This window comes from Gasterosteus aculeatus, chromosome 12 (assembly GCF_964276395.1).
Source record: "Gasterosteus aculeatus chromosome 12, fGasAcu3.hap1.1, whole genome shotgun sequence".
In the NCBI taxonomy this organism is placed as follows: Eukaryota; Metazoa; Chordata; class Actinopteri; order Perciformes; family Gasterosteidae; genus Gasterosteus; species Gasterosteus aculeatus.
The window spans coordinates 10280860-10305273 of NC_135700.1; the positions used below are offsets into that span (position 1 = coordinate 10280860).

Sequence of the window (24414 nt, forward strand, 5' to 3'; positions counted from 1 at the left end):
CGCCTTTCATTCTTAAAACAGCTACTTCTAGCAATTGGTACCTTTAACTCAAACAAAGGCTCTGAACTTTCCTGCTTCCACCATCCCAACAACCCACTACTTTTGAAACCCAGCTGTTTCAGAAGAAACCACCTAATGCATTAAAAAGAAATTACCTAATGCATTAACCCCCCTTACGGGACCCCCACACACTTGTGCAAACAGTGTGCGTGCAGCGGCTGGCACTGGGTCGCGGTGGTGCAGGTCTGGCGTGTTGCACAGGCCCAGTGCTGCAGGGTGTCCGGTAGGGTGCCTGCAGAGCCACGAGCATGCTGCTGGTGTCAGGAGCAGAGGAGCGGAAAACTGTCGGTGCTCTTCTGGGAGGAAACAAACACGCGTTTCACCGCCACCGAGTCAGCCGCTTAGCGACGCGTTAGAAGACACCGCTCGGTGTGTGTCGTCGTCGTTGTTGTTGTTGTCGTATTTAACGGGACAGCGCGCGAGACGCAAAGGTAGGCTACGGCTCCTGCCCGCGAGCTCCTGCTACTTTACTCCCAGGGACTCGTACGAAACACACGCGAACACACCCGGGGGCTGAGCGATGTTCCGCGGGGAGGTGAGCCGCTCGTCCCCGAGCACGACGCGCGGGTTTTAACGCGAATACGTTTACGTGGATGTTGTTGTTGTTTTTTTCTTTTCTTTTGTTTTTTTTTCGCGGCGGCGAACGTTCGGACGCTTTTGTTGTTTTGAAAACGCGTCGGTTAAAGGCTTCGTCTCTCCATGCCTCAACCGACCAACCGCACGAGAAGAAGTCGACGTCCGGAATAAATTAAACCACAAAGAAAAGGCCCTTCTCCCCCCTTTTCTCCCCCACCGTCATCGCGTGCACCTGAACCGGACGAGGGGACCATGCGCGTGGATTTGCTCTGGATGTGTTTGTGGTGCTTCCTTCGTCCCGGTGCCGCCGGTCAAGGGCAGTCGGCGGCCGTGTGTTCGCCCTCATGCAGCTGCGATGAAGACGGCGGCGCGGACTGCTCCGGGAGGGGGCTGACCACCGTCCCCGCCGGGCTGCGGGCGTTCACCTACTACCTGTGAGTACCGGGGCTCATCCTCCGGGGAGCACGACCCCGGAGGCTCTCTGCGCGCGTGCAAACGCCTCCGCGTAAGAAGGCCCGTGTTTACATGGCGAGTGAAGCGTGAGCGCCCAACACCAGGCGGTGAACTTTTCTGCTAATGGGCCAACGCAGGGGGATATATATATATATATATATATATATATATATATATATATATATATATATATATATATATATTACACTAACATCTTGATTAAGCCATATATATATGGCTTAATCAAGATGTTAGTGTGGGGGTTTTAGTCGTCGTTCTTGTGCCGTAATACTCAGGGTTCAGTTAAATATTTACACAGATGTACAAACTTTCTGTTGCAGCCAACAAGTAAATCAGCTTACAGTTTGCTCCCATGTTTTGGTAGTAATGCGTAACGTAACACCGCATCTGGGGATTGTAGACAGTATCCGTTATTCAATCAATCTATCAATCTTTAGATAACTGTAGACACATAAATCTATAGAAAAGTTATCTGCAGTCCTTTTGGATATTGATTATGTATTTATTTCTAAGCAAAATGAGTAACCTTTTCTGATTTCAGGATATCAAACTTGTAGATTTGATTCTTTATCGTATATATCATAGTAAATTGAATATGTGTCATGGATCGTCTTGTACTCTTGGCCATTACAATAGACGTGTCCAACTACTTGTTGCAGATGTTTATATGGAACAAAAAGTGAGAAACCCCTCGAAACATTCAATATTGAGAAGATAGAGCCGACTTGCTGTCTACCTATATTTATTTTCTTTCTCTAAAAACCTAATCCAAAATATATTACATTTACATAATGAGTTTCAGCTCTAAACACGTGTCCCCCCCCCCCCCCCCCCCCCCCCCTCTTTATTTATGACCAATGGGATTTGGGTTCGCAAACAGCATCCAAACGTCTCCTCAAATCTGTTGTCCAGCAGCAGGTTGCATCAGACACTTTAGTCGGTCAGTTTGGGAAATGTTATGTGACTGAACCACAACGTAAAGTTACGAGTGTCGAGTTCAACATCAGGGCCGGATTTGGTTGAGTAATATGGAGTGGATCACAGCCAGCATTGTGTTTAATACAAAGTAATTATGAGGGCCATTAATACATTCTCGCCGCGAGTCTGATTCAGAGTTTAACTTCTGTGTCAGGCAAGGGCACACGTTTCCTTTCATAAGAAGTGGCGCACGTGTGCAGCAGGTAGGTCTGATTTTTACGGCGTGGTGCAGATACAGTTGATGATTGCCCCATGAAGAAACTCCTCAGTTTGTTGCACAACCCCCGAGTTAATCATAAACCAAAGTAACCACCATGGAAACGGCATTCAGAACACCAACCTGTTGTGGCATTTCGTTATTACTGTAATTCTCCCCCAAAAAAACAAATGAAAGGAGTTACGACTTCATTGAAATGTGGAAAATTGGGTTAAGCCTGTATTTCATAGTCACCGAACCTTTTTAAAGTTTTACGGTTTACTCTCGTTTGAAGTAACCTCTGTGCTGTTTTGCCAGCTTTTTTGAGAATGGTGGCCAAATTCCTGCTACTCCAATACCAACATGTTGTGCAACTTTGATTCACCGTTGGTTTAAGTCAACAGAAGTAGTGGATACACATCCCAGGTTCTCAAGACGTGTCACAATAAGGTCTACGGCTTACAGCTGAGACGCCCACCATCATTCTTCCTTATTATGGGCAGTCTGACATCCAGATCGCAACCCAATTATATCTTAATCCTTTGTGGATTCTCTCTGGGCCATATTATTATTATTTTTTCATCCGGGTGCTGCACATGTGTGTTTAAATGCTCGGCGATAAGTTAAAACTGCCTCACAAGACTCTCTTCACAAATATGTGAAAGGTTGTTTGTCCCTCTCTCTGTCCTGCTCTCATTTGTTCTCCTGGTCTCTTGAACTTAAGTTTTCCTCTCCCACTCCCTTCGTCTTTTGTATGGCGAGCACTGGGGTTAGGGATCATGATGGATTAGTGAGACGTATCACAGCTGCAAGGCCTCCTCTCAGGGCCAATGGAGTTTGCTGATGTGTAAAGGGGGAAAAAAATAAAATCATACGAGTGTTTTGTCATTGCAACATTTGAACTGGACTACACAAGTTTGTTTCGCACACATCGGTCATCGGTTTGATGGTGAGATACGGACAAAAGTAGCGGCAACAACCGGAAGGAAGGTGCAACTTTTGTAACACTGCTCGGAGACCAAGAAGTCCTCCATACAAGGACAAATATTTCCGGCCATCTCTATTGTTGCCTCCCTACCGATGATCTGCACCTTTTACAATAAATCACGTGACGAGGTTGAAGTGGACCCTCGCCTGCGGTCCGAAGGGGCTTGAGTTTTGGCATCTGTAATGGAATCAGTCCTGTTACAGACAGATGAGATAGAAAAAAGGACCCCCCCCTCCCCCCTCAGCCAGTAACAAAGCAAACACTCCTTTTGAAGGTATGTACCGTACCTGCCACAGAGTCCCTGCACGCGATACCGTGTCTGCGTGGAGTCCTGTGCGTTTTCAGAGGGTTACAGATTACGTCTCAGTCGTGTTTGGTCTTCACATACCTTGAAAAAGGTTGGGACTCGGAGGGGAGGGCCGGCGTCGGGGGTCTTGCACTCTGCTGCTGGAGCTTGCCGGCTCCACCGTCGGTGCCCCCAATCCATTTTTAACTGAATGATACTTTTGTTCTTGGTCAGCAGAGGTGAAAGGAGCCAGTCAGTGGTTCCCACTCACAAACAGGATGACTTGTGGATGGGAGAATGTTAACGCCCCCCCCCCTCTCTAAGTCCCCAACACTGTCCTCCACTTACAGACCTATTCCCTTCCCCCCATCTCCCAGTTTCTAGCTGCTAATGGCCGCTGGTTTTCTGAATCTTGTGCCAGTATTTAAAAAAACCAAAACATTGCCATGCTAGTTAGTTTTTACATTTTGCTAAGTGAGTTTTCCAAATAATAGCTTGAAATTCATGATACTTGAAATTCAATTTGAAACCTAAAGCAATTGTTTGTGATCTTGTAACATCTATCCTACAGGTACACTTAGGGAGGCAACGTGTATTCAGATAGACTGTAAATAACTTTTTAGTTTAGTATTTTCTGAAATGGAGCATTTTAAATCCCACCATTGATCCACAAAATAACTGCACAGCCTCACAATCTCTATTTATTTAGTATAATAAAGATAAGTTAACTTCTAAATGTGTGCATATTAATATACTTCATATTAACTGTTTGATCAGCCACTCTATGTCTGATAATGCTGACACAATTTTGACATCTTTGCATAGCGATGCTTATTGCAGCATACTGTACTCATGGTGTAATGCTGGAAGGCCTGGGAGTGTGTTGCCACAACAGTCTAATTATTGGTTTCACACAGCATCGCTGATTGTATGTTTGGAGGAAATTATGATGCATTGCACAACTGGCCTGATGTGATTCATTATTTGCGAGGGTGATGCAGCTGCTGTTGTTGAAAGAAAGACGTCTAGTTTTCAATCAATGCCTGAAAAAAAAATTGAGAAAAGGTCAATCGAATGGAACTTGGTAAGATGTTGCATTTTGCGATAGCGGTGTTTTCCCTACCACCGCGGGGTATTGAAGAGATTAAGTTTTATACAAAACGGTAAAGGGGGAGAGGATTTGAGGAGATGTTTTTTGTGAAGCATACGCATGTCGATACAGTCGCTTTATCTGCCTTCTGGTCCTCATTATAGGCCAGAACGTCAGATTGTGGTTTACTCAGACTCTCAGGATCTTTGTCGTGTGCATTTGTTTTCTAGGAATGCGTTAGTTTTGCCCGCTCTGCCACACAGGCTTGATTTGTGAAGTGCTGCACAGATTGTTGTCCTTCTAGTCCGGTGGGAGTCATTGAACTCCCCTCACGTCACTGTGGTTTCTCCTTTCTTGGCCTGAACCTCCGTCTGACTCCTTTTAGTTTTGGTTTGGTGAACAGCTTTGTGAAGGTCTGCTGGCGATAGCGGAGACGTTATGTTGTCAGGTTGTCTGTCCGAAGGTTTGTACACTGCGGCTCAGAAACGCCCCGAAGGTAGTCTCTTTGAATCTGATGGAAACCTCCACCTGGATGCAAGATGGCCACTGATTACATTTTAATGGTCAGAAGTTCAGATCACTGCGACCGGAAGTCCCGTCCGTCCCGTCCCCGTGAAAGCAATGTCCCAGGAATGTCTTGATCCCACTTAAGGACGAACTGATTAGATTTCCATGGTTGATGTGTAAATTCACTTTGACTTCATATTCCTTCACTTTGCCATAACTTAAGAATGTGTCTCCTAAATTTTGAAATATTCACACAAATGGCTTTAAAAATGTTGAATTGAGGACTTTTTGGAGGGACGTAAATTGACTGATTGTCGTTGGCAAACAACGGCAAAGCTGTAAATGTAGTTTGCTATCACAAAGTCTACTGTGTTCTTTGAAATAGATTCACGCAGATTCCCAACAAACACTTTTTTCTGCTGCACAGGCGCACAGCACTTTAGAATTATCAAGCATGATGGGATGATTATCAACAACTAGACTGTCTAGTTGTGTCATTTTGTACTTACACGCTGTAACCAGGTCAGGACACCATGTGCAACAGGCTGCAGATATGTGCTTAATTTCTGTGTATTACGCTATAATAATAATACTTGTGTTAATATGTGGAAGGGAATGCTTCGTATTTCAATTTTGTCCAATAAATTGTGATGACCGCAGGTCAGGACTTTGAAGTTGCGCATGCATCTTTGGTAATGATTTAGAAAAATGATTTGATTTAGTTTTCTGCACATCTTTTAAATCTCCCGTTGGTTTAAATGAAGTGTCACACAGTAACAACAGAGATCAATGGGCACGGTCGCCGCAGGGCAGAAACCCAACAGATTAGATGCACTACATGTGTAGACTCATGACTAAAACCTTCATAAGCTCAAAAGGAGATAAATGTCAGTTGGTCTGAACAATAGCTGTACAAGACGCAGTGTATTACCTTTTTCAATTAAGTTGTCATTTACCCCATTTTTCATTCATGACACTTTAGTGTTTTAAAACTAGTATGTAAGTTTATTTTGTAGGCTTTTTTTTGTGTTGACTTACTCTGAAGTTGACTCGTAGAATATATTCAGCCTCATTTTCCTTTTTATCAAAGCATACCTCCAACTCCTGAGATGCTTTCTGTGCTTCCCGCCAGAAAGCAGCCGAATGGCACATGGGATAGAAATCTACCGATACTTGTTTGTAGAAGCGTTTCGGCTCCAAACCATTTATCACAGCTGCATTTTTAGTGTCCCCTCCAATCTATCTTCGCACGGACAGGCCAGGAACCTGATGAGTAAAGCAGCCAGACACAGAGGGAGGAAGTGTGATCGAATGGTGCAGGCCTCTCGGTCTCCCCAGCCCTGCATGTGGTTCAGACCAGTCAGCAGTCTGCAGTAGATTTAGTTAAACGGTTTAAAATGTGGTCAGGGATGTGTTCATCTGACCACTAGTGGTGGCGGATCTGCAGCAGTGGTTGGAAAGCTCCACCAACGATGTTGTCTGGGTAGAAACGAAGGTTAAGGACTGGTTGGCTGTCGATGGAAGCTTTGTTGTAGCTGCACAGTCTGCGAGCTGTGTGGTAATTGGATAACCAGGTAAGTGGAGATGGGACACAGGTCGCAGTGATGATGAGGGTTCTGTCAGGGCCCGCCTTTTAAGGCTCCTGTGTGTGTGTGTGTGTGTGTGTGTGTGTGTGTGTAATTGGGACTGCAGCGGAAGGGCAATATGATCCTTCTAGGATTCGGGGGCCCACACACAAAGTCCTCGAGATCTGGCAGTGAAATTCAAGATGGCCAGTTGGAGAGTGTGAGGGGGGCCGGGGCTTGCTTAATTTGTGAATCCTGAATGTTTTTTCAGTCTTGATGTGTCCCGTGTCTTCACGTATGGGTGGGGAGGGGGGGGGTTGTTGTCGATTCATAATTACATTAGGGATCCAGGGCTGATTTTGCTCACAGTGGTCTCCTAAATGGACCTGAGATAGCATGTTTGTCCTCCTTTAATGGGGAAGGTGCCTTGCTTCAACACATTTCCAATTGAAAATACACGTCTTTTGAAACGTTAAAAATAAAATTAAAATAAAAACCTCAACCCATATTAACGTTGTGGGGAAGCAAATCAAGCGCAGTGTGCATATTTGTCATGCTGCTGCATGCCTCTCTTTACTTGAAAGTTAGTTGGAAAGAATCAAGATCCCTGAGGCTAGAGACAAGGGTGTTTTGAAGGAATTCATGCAGGCACGGTCAAAAGACTTGAAACTGCCAATAAGGGATGTGAGACACATTTACCCAGTTGGTTGTATGCAGCAAAAAAATGGTGATGTTAACATATAGTAACTGCATCCAACGTGCAAGAGGATTATGTCAGTTTGTAAGACTTTTTGCAATACTTTTTAAAGTTTAAAAGGGCTTCACAATTACAAAAGCTCTGTTATAGAAATAATAGTTTCAATGTGTTACGTTGTTGAGAATAAAACATCAAGCATCAATGAAAACCCTGTTGTAAAAAAAAAGAAAAGTGTACTCAAATGATCTGTGGCTTGTTTAAAATGTGATGTTTGTTTGAATGAATTCAGAGATTGTGCTCTTTCTAAATTATTATTATTATTATATTATTATTCTTCCCACAGTGACCTGAGTATGAACAACATCACGGAGCTTCCAGCATTGGTATTCAAGAACTTCCCCTATCTTGAAGAACTGTGAGTACATGCCCAGTTTTTTCTTCTCTTGCTAATGATCTATTTACTCTGTACGATGTTGACATGAGGGCTTATGATATGCACCTGGGAATGTGAGATTGTGCTGCAAAGCACACAGTATAGGTGCACACCGTGCCCTTCTTCTCAGCTGAAGAAGATAAGCGCAGCATTACGCCAGGTTACGAATCACTCAACCATTCATGAATTGAACGAGGGCGGCTACAAAAGGTGCAGCAAAGGTGAGGTGAGACGACGTGTATTGAAGAAACGGTCACGTGACATCCTGTGTGGATTCTTGCTCTTGGGAGATTATAAGGGTGGCAACCGCACAGCTGCGCTCTGGGGCTTTGTTGAGCGGCATACATCTAATCTTAGTGGGTGCTTGTTATTTCTTTCCTCTTTAAACACTCTGTCTGGCTCGGGGCTGCTGGGAGTCCGAGATAAAATCTGTCTACCTGATATCAGGTAACATGCGGCCCCGAGAAAGCAAAATGACCAGCGAGTGAACAAGCTCCAGCGGTTCCGGCTCCGCTGGGCCTTTTGTGGCTTTGTTTCTTCGGCCCTCGTGCGCCTTTCAGCCGGCCGGCTCTTCAACCCTCTTCTTTTTCCAAACACTACTCCAATCTGCTTTATTTTTCTCGAAAAAAGGCAATTGGCTCTTCGTCGCATTGTGTGTAGGAATGCAAGGCAGGAAGGAAGAGGGCAAAACAATTGTTTCCATGGCAACTTGGCTGAAAAAAAGAAGAAAAAGAAAAAATACACAGTCTCCCTACAACTCCTTTCTCGTCTGAGGTCATCATGATGGATGGGCTGTCGTCGGCGTGTCATCCATTGACATATACCCTCTGCTCACCCTCTGTGTTTGTTTAACCTTTTTTTTTTTCTGGGAACAAATCTGCAGGCTTGTCTCGGTGAACTTTGCTAGATGACTTTTTCGCTCCAGGGCTGCAGCAGTGTCAGTGAACCAGAGCATGGGCCCTGAGGGCAAAGACAAGGAGAGAAAGAGTTGACATAGAAGGAGATCAGGAGAGAAAAGAAAGTGGGACGTCCTCACACAGGACATGAGCGGAGACGAGGGAGGAATATTCCCTCCTCCGTTGTCACGCAAGCTCCTCTGCTCTCTTTCTTTCTTGCCGAAGGCATCACAAAGCTCCGCAGACGCGTTGACAGATATTCTCTGCCTCCTTTGCAGTTTGTTTATAGTCTTGAAATGACTTACGACCGAGGCTCTCTACTTGTCTTCAGTAAAATGCAGTAATGACATCTAGGTCCAGATGTGGTGTTGTTCTTTTAATCATGTGGTATAATACATGTGCTATAATTAGATTTGTATTCTAATCTGTAATGAATTTGACTAAAAATTCCATACGAGTATAATTGAACCTTTAGCACAATAACCATATCGTAGCATTAACTGGGTTTAGATAGGATGATGACATCCTATTGAGAATTGTGCCAGTATGCATATTTTATTATGACTGTTATTTCATTGTCTGCTTGGGCTTTGGGCCCCTGAAATGCACCTTGGGAGTCGTAGTTAACATCTACTCCAAATTATTAATGTACATTACTTTTTTTTTTTTTGTCAAACAACAATGTACTTCCAACGGTGCCACACAAGTTTTAATCTTCTCAGTTCATTCAACCAGGAGAGTGTCGTCCTGATGGGAAAGACTTTTACTTCTGGAGCCAGAGGCACCTGAAATAAATCCTCTTACTAAACTGTTACATAGTTTTGGGAAATGGTGATAAGAATATGTCTACATGGCCAACATAAACATAGGAAATATACGCAAGGCGACCTGTACCAACAAAAAGGTGTGCATCACATGTGGCAGCCTGCCGTGAGGGAGTGGTGCTTTTTTGCCACAGTAGCTTCCCAAAAAGAAAGGAAATCTGTATTTCGTTTCAGCAGAATTTGAATCCTGAATACCTTCATTTATTTGTTGACGTTAAATAATGTTTGTCGCCCATTTACTCTCAGAGTGAACTGAAGATTTGTCCGTGAATTTGCTATTGACAAAGGATGACCTGTCGGAGTGGTGTTGCCCAAGGAGAGGATTAAGTCTTTCCTCAATGAGATTTAAGAACATTCTTCTTTCCTTGTTCAAGCCTAGGGGGACATGTACTGAATTTGTTGAAAGATGCAAGAGGAGGAGAAGCTCCTGATGGAAATCTGAATTATTTGTCAAACCGTGTTTGCATGCGGTGCTTAGCGCCTTGTGACTTTGATTGCCTCATTTAAGTTGCGTAAGCTCTAATGGCATTAAGGCGATGTTAGTCAGTCGCTGTCAGTCACTGTATTTTTGGAAAGAACAACAGCTACAGGCAAGATTGGAGTTGTCTTAAATGTACTTTAGTCATGACTGTAGGAGCGGAGGACGGTCTTGGCATTGAAAGCTGTGGATGGTTCAGTGAGAGAAAACAGCTGGTGGCGCTGAATCCGAGGCTACGGCCTCCTGATGTCTCCGCAGATGTGACGTTTTTGTTTGCTGCAAGTTCAAGTCACGTGCTTCATGTTGTCCACCAACAGGGGATTTTAGAAGGCAATTACAATGAGTTTTCGTAGCATTAAAAAGCAGATAGGCAGTTTAGTTTGCAGACATCCAGAATTATTTGCATGACCAAATGGACAGATTAAAGTTAAATGAGCTAATCATACTTCTCATTTCACAGTTTTGCTACAAAAACGCGTCATGGTGAAGTAGTTTTGAGTCTGCATGAAAAGGACGCGGTCTTCTCACACAGACCTGAGCCGTGATTTTGGGCTCACACCAACTGCAGCTCTTTGCAGGGAATTCGTAGTGGTCCGACTCTTGTTGCAAAGTGATACATGTGTTGCTAATCTCTAAGGACGTAATGCTCAGGGTGCACGTCCCAGTCAGCCAGTCCCATGCTTATTTACGCCCTTCCCTCTGGACCTCCTGTTCCCAACAGGAACGGGAGGTGAGCCCTTAGTCTAAAGTAATTCACGCATGGACTAAAGAAGCTCGCCACTGACAAATGCTACTAGGAGAAGACTCTGACGAAGCTGGCCTGCTTGTGCCAGCCTCAGAGGGCTGAATCAGTTTTTCATACACTGAATAACAATGGTTGGGAGGTTCAGTGAAGGGACCTAAAGAGGTGACATCCAGGAACAACTCTAATCTCCTGTGACAACAGGCCATGGCACAGACACATGTCGTTGACGCCCCAGGCCTCATGTTCAGCTGAGCGCTGGAACCTTTTCTACTTGAGCGCAGGATAAAGGAGGGTTCTTTAAATGGCTTTAATCAGAAATGTGTCTCGCAGCTTTGAAACATTTGAGAATTGCCCTGAATATATTTGCGACTCTTTCTCTCTCCGCAGACGACTTGCAGGGAATGACCTGTCATTCATCCACCCTGAAGCCCTCTCTGGACTGCATCAGCTCAAAGTCCTGTAAGCATGTTGCCACCACCGCCGTGAACACACACACACACACACACACACACACACCTACCTGGTAAGTACTTCAGTTTACCGTCAGTAATGGCCACAATAAGCATACTCATACATTTATATCCACCCTGGGAGACTAAATGCCTTTTTACATCCCTGCCGTCACTATATGGGGCTGTGAAAGCACAGAAATAGCTTACAATTCCTGTGAAAAAATGAGTTTTGCATAATTTACATTGGGCTGCACACCCTGGTGTGCTTGCACAGACTCGAACACATTGTGCAAAACACACCCTGTTTATCCTGCAACGGGACAAAAGTTCAGAGTCCTATTGATCTACAGGTGAGGTCTTGGTGACATGACTGAAAATACAAACACATGGAGGCATGTTATATGCTCATCATATCAAGTGAATTACATTACAACAACATTGTTTCTTGTAACCACGCAAGTGAAAGGGAACAAGTGTTCTGACTATTCTTACAAATACTGAAACCGTGTAAACATGTACACAATTTTATAGACTTTTATAAGTGAACATGAAAAGGGGATCCTTCATAAATCACCTGCCTAGCAACAGTATCACGAATAAAGAAAACTCCATGAAGGCCTCCACGAAGCTCCCTGACATATTTGGCATTAATTGTGTCTGTATATGTTATGATATACACTATCGTGCAAGAGAGGGTAGTGATTTGAGATGAAGTTGTCTTTTTGCCTTTTTCCTGCAGAATGCTCCAGAATAATCAGCTGAAGACTGTGCCCAGTGCATCCCTGAAGACTCTCCTTTCTCTGCAGTCTCTGTGAGTCCAATGCCTCGCACACAAACAAAGAACCTTGACTTCCAAGTGGACCTTTCCTTCCCGCATTTACTATATTAGGGAGGCACTGACTGCTAACTTGGGGCAATGATGTCACACCAATCACCTCATTTTGGACAGTTGCTCACAAAGATCATATTAAAAGCAACAGGAGTACAGTTTTTTTTAATCAACTAATGTATTTAATTGTCTGGCACTGAAAATCGGCTTAACAGATTTATGCAGAAATGGGTCTCTAGGCAACAGAGTTTATTTTGAGGTCACAGATTTCTGTAATACGAGATGCATTAAAGGTTTGTGTAAAGTTGGGTGACATCAGTATTTGGGCTTTAGCTGTGCTGATCATTTAAGGCAGTGTTTCGAATTGTCAAGGATATGTGTGTTGTATGTGTACTCCACTAAAAATGCCTCAATAACTACAGCATTGCTTTTTTTAACTCATCAGATGGATTACTGTCCATTTATGAAATTACTTTTTGTGAATGTGCCTTTTTAGCACGGTGGTGGACTGTGTTGAAAATGTGTTGACTTTCTGACTAATACAGTTTGTAATCGGGTATTTCTTTGCACCAACTAACATCAGATTTCTGCAGCTGACTAAATTCTTGTAGTTGGCCGTCGCTCAATAAGGTGGTTTAATATGTAACATTCCGTATGAATTCCATCGTACGAGAGTAAACACTTAGCTCTTCCTCCAAGTTGAGAAGAACCTTTGAAATCTCAAATCATTTACTCAAGATTTTTTTTGATGTCGTCCAGGCGCGGTTCCACCCGTAGGACGTACTTTGCTCCCGCTGCAGTGTATGTTGTGCATGAAGCCGGGCCACAGCCCTGTGCAGATGTAGGTCAGCCTTATTCAGCAGATCTCTTCTTCACTTTGCTCTTCAGTTGGATTTTTGGAGTAAGCCGGAAACTTGTGCTTTTCCACGTGTTTACTCTCGACTGTGTCACAGTTTCCTGCTCGACTCGCCCTCAGTTTTTGCATCGTTTTTTTAGGCAACTATTAAATGTCAGTTTCAATGCGACCAAGATATGTACGAGCCTCTATTTGCCATCAGAAGAAACCATTGGAGGAATTAATCCAGCTGGAGAAACTTGCTGAAAGTCCAGCTTTCAACTATTATCACCCCTCCATAACCCTCCCCTTGTCCCTTGCTTCCCATCTTCTTTTTTCATCTGCTTTTCTTTCTTTTTTAACAGATGTCTTTTCTCTGTGAGGGTTTTAAGGTCTGTTGCTGGAGTAATATGCTCTGACACAGCCAGTACTCGGTTTGTATAAAGTTTTAGAGAGCCGAATGTCAATCAAGACTATTTTCCTTCCAGCCCAGACACTTGAGGAATTTTGAGGGAGGGTGAGACGCTCAGTGAGGGAGGACAGCAGGAGAAAAAAGGCTGGTCTTGGTGAAAAGAACATTTGCGCATTCATAATTCTGTTTAAATGGAAAAGTCCTTTTATACCACCCAGCTATTGGGTCCTGATCAGAATCAGCGTCACTGCTTAGTAGTACAAAAAGAAAACTATGGGGAAAAGAAATCAACCAAAAATCAGATTCAGCTTTTTACATTGTTTTTTTCTGCTCTTTGTATTCTAAGTATGGATGGAACTAATGTCCATCCTATGGATCTAGTGAAAAAGTACCTTTTCCTTGTTCCTCCGTTCTGCAGTCGGCTCGACGCAAACCACATCACTACTGTTCCAGAAGACAGCTTTGAAGGCCTTCAGCAGCTGCGCCACCTCTGGCTGGATGATAACAACCTGACGGAGGTCCCGGTCGGTTCTCTGAGACACCAGGCGAATCTTCAGGCTCTGACGTTGGCGCTCAACCGCATCTCGTACATACCAGACAACGCCTTCGCCAACCTTACCAGTCTAGTTGTGCTGTAAGTAAAGTAATGGCTTCTGTTCATCCGCATTGTGTCACGGTACAACCATTCGCTGTATGTATGCTGCATTCATGTCAGCCTTTGTCACAACGTGCAGGGTGAAAGAACCCAGTGCACTCAGCTGTATTTCACCTGCTTGAATGACAACTTTTATAATTACATATAATGTAAAAAAACATATCAGGAAAAACCTGCTTGAGTACTTTTTAAGGCTTTAATTAACCAGCAACACTGAAAGACAACATTCTCGTGTTGACTCAAATAATCTGAGGGAGTAGCTGGAGACGTGAAAGTCATTATGTGCCTCACTTTTTACCATCCAGTTATTAAACTATGACTGTGCTTGTTCTCTGCTCTAAATTAAATATTCTGTTCTTCCTAATTGTTTTTTTTAATGTATTATATGCATTATTCTGTCACCACAAAGTACCTCTCGTGGTTTCCTGCCGTAGCTCTGAATGAATCCTCTGAGCGACTGCAAATCACATTCCAAACACAAACACACTGTAGTATTTATTTCCACTGCTTACAGTTATTAAGTCAACAAAACGGGGAGACACTAATGCCCTGCTGGGTTTCTGCATACACTTTTGCAGTGAAATATGCCAATGGGGGTTGAATGTTAACAACACTTTGAAAAAGTTACATTACAGGAACTGGTACAAATATGTGACCGAGTTTGAGCCTGGGATTGTTTCAAACCATTGACACCCACACACCGGCACAAGTACACACATTGAGTGGTATTGCTGCTGGGTTCACATAACACACGTATACAGTAGAGATACCTCAAGCACAAATCACACTCTTACTGTTCACAGTCTGTCTCATAAATGTGTGTGTAAAACTGCTTTTGCTTTCATAGGCATCTTCATAACAACAGAATCAAGGCGATAGGAGACACCTGCTTTTCTGGACTCGTGAACCTGGAGACACTGTGAGTGCACAGTAGTGTGTGTGTGTGTGTGCGCGCGTATCAGTCTTGAGTGTGTTTGCGCTTGTGTGAGTGTGTGCTAACGGCTCCCCACCCACCTCTGCTCCGGTCGTTCAGACATCATTGTGTCCACTTCCTCCCTTAATTGCTCTAAAGATAAATAGAGCAAAGTACATGATGCTTATCAAATTTGCCCTCCCACCGTTGAAACATGTTCCTGTGGCGTTCTTACCCCGTGGCAAACAGCTCCTGTACAACACGCATAGGCCCATATTCAAATTGTTAATGGCAGTTCTGCAACTGCTTGTAACGGCTTCTAGTGTTACGTTGTGTTTGTTATGTGAGGAGGGAGGCGGTTGAGCTGCTGGGGAAGTCTCTGCTTCTCCAACATGGACAACTGCAGTTCAAATGCTAATCTAAACTTATTTTGTGAATTGTTGAACAAAACAAGCAATGGGAACGTTGAGCGTCTTTTCACATTTCATGAATTTATGAATGAATAATAGTAATTTTAAAAAGACACATTTCCATGAAACTTTAAATTAAGGATCAGTCTTGCATGGACATTGAGCATTTGTACTGGTTGGTTGTGCATTGGATATTGCTGTTAAATGTCTAATCTTTAGTTTTAATGTACCATTGACTAGTGGAATTCCTTTGTTAGGCCAAAATGCAACAACGAAGCGCTGACTTCCTGCATCTCTCTCTCTGTCATCCTAGAGATCTTAACTTCAACAACCTGATGGTTTTTCCTAAAGCAATAGCAGCCCTGGCCAAACTCAAAGAGCTGTGAGTATATCGTTCGGTTCCTCCTCCATTTTGTACCAACGCTAAAGCCAGGGACCAGTTCAACCTTTATTATTGTCTAGTTTTGATTTGGTTTAAAACACACGCCTATCTGAGAAAGTAGCTCAGAATTAGGGAAAGGAAAAACTACAGCACACAGGAAATAAAGAAAAACACTTTTCTCAACTGACAGGTCTTTTTCGCAGCATTACTTTGGGTATTTGTCAAGCATACGTTAACTTACTCACCAAGTCTCTTCACGCTGTGTCCTTGATGTCCTTCCTGCAGCGGGTTCCACAGCAACGACATTGCCTCCATACCTGAAGGGGCCTTCCGTAACAACCCCCTGCTGCGAACCATGTAAGGTCAAACTCACTGACGCCACTCAGAAAACCGGCACAGCACACTAATAACTCCGCTTTGCACTAATGATGCCATGGACAGTGTACAGTATGCTTTATGTTCAGCACAAATACAGTATAAGCGGACCCGGTGAGCCTTCACCAGAGGAATGTCCAGAAGATGGTGCCATTTTTGCATAGTAAATTATTTAGTCTGAACTCTCCCCCTCTGCTCTCGCCTCCCTCCCAGACATCTGTATGACAACCCTCTCTCCCTGGTGGGCCCTTCAGCTTTCCAGAATCTGTCTGACCTGCACTCTCTGTAAGTCTCACTGTGCGGCAGGACTCCTGGCAAATCAGTGTCAAAGTTCTGTTCTAACACTTAATACAGAAAATACAACTTAAGTGTGTTTTTAATCGATTGCAACTGCATGCTTCGATGTTCTGACTTTCTGCGGCGCACGCTGTGCTTCAGGATGCTGCGTGGGGCCGGCATGATGCAGGACTTTCCCATCCTCACGTGGACTAATAATCTTGAGAGTCTGTGAGTGAATTTGGATCCAGCGTTGTGTTTATGCCTGCGACTTTGTGTGTCTCAGCATTGACCGATTTAGAGTTTTCATTTGCAGGACGCTGTCGGGAACCCAGATATCGTTCATCCCCGCCGAGCTGTGTGAGAACCTCAAGTTGCTTCGATCGCTGTAAGAGCCTTTTCCTCAGCAAATAATTGTTCTCACCAGAGATTTAAGATCATCACCAACTTAGTAGGAGAGTAGAGATGGTCGCAGTAGAGGTTCATGGGTAAACTATAGTTTTGACGCGGCTACAAACAGGATTTTCATCACCATTCACGCTAAAGAAATGTGCTGCACCGCTAACAATCCAACATGTAAACTGTTTGTTTTCCTCCGTCAGAGACCTGTCCTACAACGTCATCAAGGAGCTGCCGTCCTTCCAGGGCTGCATCCGGCTGCACGAGATGTGAGTGTTGAACATTTAGCAGTCAGTTCACGAGTCTGAAAGCCTTAGCTGACAGATTTTGATTCAAGATGAAAAAGTTATAAAGTTGCATCAAACAATTTAAGTATTGAAGAAAGTCATATGCGGGTTTAAAATCTATTTTCTTCTGGTTTTCAATCTACAGGAGCTTTCAGCACAACCGTATTCAACAAATTGATAGGGACACCTTTCAGGGTCTCTCCGAACTCAGTTTACTGTGAGTCCACTCTGTCTCACACACACTGATGCTGTAGAAACAAATGTGTGTGCGTGGATTGTGAGTTCACTGCGTTCTTTCTTCACGCAGAGACTTGAGCAGAAATGAAATCCGAGTGATCCACCGAGACGCTTTCCTTTCCCTCACTGCGCTCACTAACCTGTGAGTACGACTCATTATCATTATTATTAAGTATTGCTATGCCACCTCTGATCATGCTGAGCAGAGTTCTCCAGTCACATATCGTCACTCGTTTCTACTGACGTGTGCAGAATTAAATTGCTTGTGTATTTTGATTTGATTTGACAGAGATCTGAGTATGAACTCTCTGGCCGTGATTCCAACATCCGGACTGAGCTCTCTCAGTCAGTTAAAACTTTCGGGAAACTTGCAGATGAAAAATGGCTTGACTGCAAAAAACCTGCCCAAACTCAGGTGAGAAAGGAGTTCTGGGGTTGACTGTCGAGTTCTGTTATCTGAAGTGTTCAGTTTTTTGTGCTGACTATGTAAATGGAGACGTCCCATTTTTTTTTATCCCTGGGGATTGTCACTCACTCTTTCCTCATTGCATGCCAGCTCTTAACCGCTGCTCATTAAGATCAGAAAACGCAACCCCAAATGCCAGTGACTCACGACGAGGAGAAGGAGAATTTGTTTTCTAAAGCTGTAAAACCAAAAGATTGTACGAGCTTTAGCTTCAGGTTTGGAATGTGTCACATCTTTACAGTAATTAGGCCACAATTTAGTTTTAATCTCAACCCTCCTTGTGTATTTATATTAATATAAACTATACACTATATAAACTATACAACTCAATGATCAATTAAATTATTATTTTTATTTGTTTTGGGATTTTTTGTTTCACCCTTACCAATGTTAACTTTGTTAACAAAATGAACTGTATTAATTCTGCAGTGTTTTTTATGATTTATTAGTATATATTTTTATATGTGACAGACCATGAACTCTGCAAGTCAAATGTATTTGCAGACAAACACATTGTGTATGCTTTTCTTAATTTGTTAACACTGGGCCTCAGCGGGATGCTCACAGCCTTTGTGAATAACCATTTGTTGATTTATAGGTCCATCTCCGTCCCGTATGCCTACCAATGCTGTGCTTTCGTTGGGTGTGACTCATTGACGGGTTCGTCCGAGGAAAACGACCCAAAGAATTCTGCAGGTGGGAATGCAGCAGTCAGTCTTTTCCTTGTAAAACTTATAGTTTGTTTTATTGACATAAAAGCAACAAAAAATAGAGAAAAGGAGTAGAGGTACATCAGCATATTAATATAATTCTTTGTTTCCAAACCACTGGATATGAGCTTGGAAAATTGTACGTGTGCATGCTTTTGTACCCCTGTGTTTCTATTTGCTTGTTTCTTCGGTTTGTTGGAATGTGCTGTATTGCAATTAATAACTTTCTGTGGTATTCCATTTCCTATTTTACTTGTGATGATTCCAAAGTCGATGGAAACTTAATGAACAAGAGTGTATTTAGTGCAAGTCCGTGCATATGTGCTGATACATGTGATTTTTAGTTTAGCAGAGGTCATGACCATTATATCTTACATGCACAAGCTTTACATATGTTTTTAATTGATGAAAAGATTCAATCTTTTTAGAATAAATTTAGCTGCCCTATTTACCCCCCTTCAATTGGCCCAAAATGATGGTCAACGTGGCTTCGCTTTATGTGCTTAGGTACCATTTTTGCTTAACACCATGACAAAGTAATCAAAAACTACTGTTGAGTATGCCGCAGAATAAAAACAATGCACAGTCACAATTAACATAGATAGAAGCTGCATACAACCAATTACTTATTTTGGCTCGGTTACTTTTTTGCATTAAGATCACCTTTTTTTACATGGCATTTTTTTCTTAATTGTAGGAGAGGAAGATGTGGAAAGGATTTCAATGATAATGCATTGCTCTCCTTCACCAGGTAAGCAGCACTCGGCATCTCAAACATTTTGTCCTTTAAATCTTTTTAGAAGAGCTTTGAAATTAACCCGCAAGAATATATTGCTGAATCCCGTTTTGAGCAACCAGATTGTTTTCTATCTTCAGGGGCCTTCAAGCCGTGCGAACACTTGCTGGGCAACTGGATGATCCGTCTGACCGTCTGGTTCATCTGTCTGGTGTCCTTGGTCTTCAACAGCCTGGTGCTGGTGGCCACCTTCTCTCCCACACGCAGAGCCGCCGCGGGCTACGCCCACTCCCCGGCTGCGCCTCTTTCTCCAGCCCGCCTGCTGATGGGGCTTCTGGCCCTGGCCAACCTCCTGACGGGCCTCTACGTCGGCGTGCTCAGCGCGCTCGACGTGGCCACCTGGGGCTCGTTTGCCGAGTTCGGCGTGTGGTGGGAGATGGGACCCGGCTGTCAGGTCACCGGCGCTCTGGCCGTCTTCTCGTCGGAGTGGGCGGTGCTGCTGCTCTCGCTGGCGGCCGTGGAGCGCAGCGTGGCCGTGCGCGCGATACTCGGGAAGGTGATGATGTCGCCCGGGAGGAACGCCGGCGGCCGGCGCGGCTGCTGGAGGAAAGGCCGGCGCTTCGGCCTCGCTGCGGGGCTGCTGGGGCTGCTGGCCGCTGCCGGAGCCTGCCTTCCTCTCCTGACCTTAGGTGACCAGTCCGCCTCTCCTCTCTGCCTGCCCTTCGCTGGCGGAGAGAGTCCAGCGCTGAGTGTCACGGTCGCTCTGGTGCTGCTCAACGCGCTGGCTTACCTGTTCACCGCAGCTGTGTACACCCACCTGTACTGCCACCTGGGCAGGGTGGAGCTGGCCGATCCGGAGCAGACCGGCGCCCTGCGGCACGTGGCGTGGCTCATCTTCACCAACTGCATCTTCTTCTGCCCCGTGGCGGCTTTCTCCTTCGCCCCTCTGCTAACCGGCTCCGCAGCCGGCGGCCCGGAGATCGCCAAATCGGTCACGCTCATTTTCTTCCCGCTGCCCGCGTGCCTGAACCCAGTGCTGTACGTGTTCTTCAGCCCGGCCTTCAGGGAGGACTGGCTGAGAATACGCGGCGCATCCACCGGTGAGGTAAAGGCCGGAGCCGAGGGCCACGGGGACGCCGGCGGTGGAGGGTCGGAGCTCACGGACAGCGGCTCCTCCACCCACCTGGGCTTTGACTGCGGGATGTACTCCCAGCTTTGCGGAGAGACGCTCGTGTGCGATCAGTGCGAGGCCGCACTGCGTGCCAGGACCTGCTCCTCTCCCTCGTCCTCCGCGGTCTGCAGACACTTGATGAAGTCTCACAGCTGTCCCACCCTGCTGGCGGGGGCGGCCGTCTGCCAGCGCGCCGAAGGGTTTTGGGCGGAGAGCAGCACGCCCTCGGCTCAGTCCGAGTACGCGGACGAGGGCGACTCGTTTGTCTCGGACAGTTCGGACCAGGTCCAGGCCTGTGGCAGGGCCTGCTTCTGTCAGAGCAGAGGCCTTCCTCTGGTGCACTACTCGTACAACATGCCCCGAGTCAACGACTGACGCCTCTGTCGCCCGAATTTAGGTTCTACAAGAAAACTATTTTTATATCCAACAACTGAATGTGCCAAGTACCCTGCTAACAGACTTCACAGCAAGCACTTATGTTTGTAAGCGTCGCGTGAACAGATGCAACCGATCATTTAAAGGGAACTTTTGGGATTCTAGAGACCGTTTCTACCAGCGCAGAACTGAGTACATGATGCTAAGAAATTGGTCGACAAAGGATCTCGCAGCAGAAAATCTTGCCACTGGTGCCTGCGTCGTGCTTTTGATTGGATCTCTACTTTACCTGTGCTTATTAGCTTTTTAAATTTGACTTGTTAAACATCTGGTCGATTATTAGGGGTTCATAAAAGCAAACGTTTTGGTTCTTTTACATAAATGTAGCAAATGTAATAATCATACCAGACTTTTCTGAGTGAATTTAACTTTCAGGTGGTAAAGTAACGTCAGCTGCCTGCCTGCCACTGTAATCCAGCAAGAATGGTTTTAAGTAAACACCAGTCGATAATAAACATGTCTTTGCTTTAATTTACTAAGACTAAGAATGTGATCAAAGTAGCAGATATCACTGTTATAGCAACAGTTCTTGGTGGCGGTGAACAATGTTATTTATTGTTTAAGCAGCAGATGGGGGGGGGGGCGGGGGGCTCTTTCAGGTGGCCTTTGAATGACGAACATAACATATAACCCAAGTATTCACCAAAACCGCACTTCTTTGTTAAGTTCTAAAACACGTGTGAAGTTTAAAGTCAACATTTTCACTGGTTCGTTTTTTAATCCAGGCCCCATTTTTGCAGAGTTTGATTATGAATCAATAATGAATCGTCTCAATAATTAAAATAAAACCTGCTTTTATCCTGTGTTTAATAGGCAAGAGAATAAATATATATATATATATATATATATAATTGGAACAACACAGTACACTTTAGATTATATCTTGAAGTTTGGCAGAGAAAAGAAAGACATCCCCCAAAACCTAGAACTGTTTTTACACTTGTTAAATGTGTAGTTATAAAAAGAGTAATAGCTGACATACACATTCTTGTTTAAAATGTATCATTAAGCCAAGCTAAACTAAATAAAAATACCGTCCAATTTAAACACGTGAATATCGTCCCACTCCTCCACTTCCTCTAATGAGATGTGAGAGCAGGCGGCCAGCCGAGTCAACAAGAGCGCTTTTAAGCTGTGCCCTTAAAGAATAAAAAGGACTATTAAAGTTTAAATAAGCCTGATTATATTCAACCCCAGAAATTTAAAGGCCTTTAATCTGTCGAGTGGACCTTTTTTTACTTGAGGTGCTCAACAGTGCAGTGATCTTGACCAGAAAAAAGTGACATATTGGTGTAAAAAGTATAAAAAATAGGGCATATGGTGAAAATATGAGGATTTCTTTTTTTAACTAATTTATTGCCACCTGTGTTTTTGTAACCCACTTAGATATTAGACACTTAATATGTGTAGATTTCCCTCTGGACTATCGTACAGGCCGCCAGAAGAGCATTACATGGTACAGGATATTAAGTCGGACATCGCTTCACCCTGAGTGGGATTGAGTCTTGGTGAGCTGGAGAAGAAGTGGTGTTGGCTCTGAAGGCGGAAACGCCCTCTGAGCGTGTATCCACAAGCGCACGTCATGGGAGTGCTCAGGAATGTAGGCAATGTCGGGAAGCAATTTCTTCATCCAACAAGACATTCTTAAGATGCACCATTTCATTTTACTGCATTTTATTTTCTCTTTCCAATGTAGGTGTGAACATTTTTGCACCAACTAAAATGTCCGTTGATTGTTTGAGATTTCCCATCTGGTGAAACTGAACCATTTCTTCTGTAGGTAGGCTAGTTTTTTTTTTGTATCTGTATGTAAATTATTTGAAAGGAAAACCAGTAATCGAGGATTGGATGCCAGCTAGGAAGCTGCCTCCTCAGCTCTAGTGGCAAACCAGCAGTGCTTTGTAAGGAAATATCTGTTCTCTGTTGTTCTTTTTGTTGACATCATCATTTTAGAGACACGCAAATTGTGGGAGGAATCTATGTACTGTATACTGTGATTGTATACTGTGATTTATTTTTAACCAAAATATAAACTATGACATTTTTTGTTTTATCTTTTATAGATACAAACCTGCAGAATAATATGGATCCCCCTTGATTCCCATTCAAAATAAAATATTGTAGTTTTCCCTGTATGTTCTCTGTTATTTTATTCTGGTAAAGTAGAGTGATAATTCTATCAATTTGTGAATTAATAAAATTGAAAAAAATTGAATTTCCAGTTGACATTATGTTCAAGTTTTTTAATCCCAGCCAAAATGATTTTACTTACTTTACATCTGAATCCCCAAATCCAATTTTGGAACTGGAGGTAACACAGAAGTTACCGTTCAGTGCAATATTTCATTGCAGTTGTTTCCCAAACATCAGTCTAAGGCTGCACAGTGGCCTCATGGGAAGGCAGCTTGTTCTTTCAGCACGCGGCTTGAACGGTCTTAAACCATCTCTGCTCCGGAAGTGTCCAAAGACGGAACATCATCGCCTCTAGACGGATGAAACGCTGCGTCAAAACACCTGGCACATGTGGAGGCCCCGTAAGGCATTTGTTAAGTATGTTAATACTTCCCCGCTGACATTTATAACAGCTCACTTGATCTTTTGCAGTTGTACGTCGTCGGGAGGTAACAGGAAATATTTACATTGAGGGCATCAAAGGAGTAACTGCCAAGTGATGTTCCCCTTCGTCTTAGTTTCCATGTACCCAGTCGTAAAAAAAGGACTTGGTAGGTATTCCAGCGCTTCGCACACATCCCTGTGTGACGGGCCCATTAGGCACATCGCTCACACCTCCGGCTTTAGCAAGGCTTTGTTTCAGCTCGACACAATCCTTGAGCGCTCTTATCGGTTCTGCTGAAGTGTCGGTGGAATGCTGACTGCCTCGGTTGCTATGGAGTTCAATTTGGGGGAACCAATACTGCACTCACTGTAACATAATGCCCCAACTTTATAATATAACTGAATGAAAGCACTCACTCATTTTTATGACATAGTATACTATGACTTTTTCTGGCATACCATAACTTTTTAGGGTGTTCTATTTTCAAACATACTGTACTATGACTTCATGATCAAACAAATGTTTTTTAAGTACGCTACTTTGGATATATTTCAAAATAATATGCTAACTAACAATATGTAACTGTAAACAAAAATCTACTTTCTGTGCTTTTTATGGCACAAAAAATGTGACTTATTTATGATTTATGTTATGACCTTTGTTCATACTTTGTTCGAAATTACTATAACTTTTTATGATTTTTATTGGACATATTTTACAATTAGTTGTTCACACAGGACAAGTTTGGACAAATGTTCTCATTCAATTGAATGAGAAAGTGAGTCCAAATGTTTGGCTGCTACTGTGATTTCATGAAAGCCAACTGTACTAGGACTTTTTGACACATGTAGAACTTTTTAGCATACGTTACTACAACTTTTATACATAGGACAGTTTCTCTTAACGTTTTTGAAATTGAATGTGTATGGATTTTTTGTGTGGAATCATCCAACATACTATATTATGACAGTTTTTTACATACTTTTATGACGGTGGCATTAAATATCTTGGTTGTGTTTTGCATGCTATGCAATAACCTTGCCTCATAGAGCTTATTTTCCCGTTTATACGATAACTTACTACC

The 24414-nt window shown here is 43.7% G+C and overlaps 1 protein-coding gene across 1 annotated transcript; it reads left to right on the forward strand.

Annotated features, from left to right (window-relative positions):
• The first annotated feature begins 206 nt into the window (after window positions 1-206).
• On the forward strand, window positions 207-22988 carry lgr4 (leucine-rich repeat containing G protein-coupled receptor 4). Its single transcript, XM_040204289.2, has 18 exons — window positions 207-1070; window positions 7761-7832; window positions 11181-11252; window positions 11985-12056; window positions 13740-13955; window positions 14824-14895; window positions 15613-15681; window positions 15967-16038; window positions 16270-16341; window positions 16495-16563; window positions 16649-16720; window positions 16935-17000; window positions 17164-17235; window positions 17326-17397; window positions 17545-17670; window positions 18320-18417; window positions 19129-19182; window positions 19308-22988. The coding sequence occupies exons 1-18, from the start codon at window positions 889-891 to the stop codon at window positions 20711-20713; spliced, it is 2934 nt and encodes a 977-aa protein (XP_040060223.2). The 5' UTR covers window positions 207-888; the 3' UTR covers window positions 20714-22988.
• Window positions 22989-24414: the final 1426 nt, after the last annotated feature.

What these genes read in the sequence shown, in the direction of transcription:
- lgr4 (XM_040204289.2), top strand. Translation starts at nt 889, where the DNA reads ATGCGCGTGGATTTGCTCTGGATGTGTTTGTGGTGCTTCCTTCGTCCC. An exon ending in TTCCCCTATCTTGAAGAACT is followed by an intron (nt 7,833 to 11,180) that starts GTGAGTACATGC and finishes CTCTCTCCGCAG; the next exon opens with ACGACTTGCAGGGAATGACC. An exon ending in TGCATCCGGCTGCACGAGAT is followed by an intron (nt 17,001 to 17,163) that starts GTGAGTGTTGAA and finishes TTCAATCTACAG; the next exon opens with GAGCTTTCAGCACAACCGTA.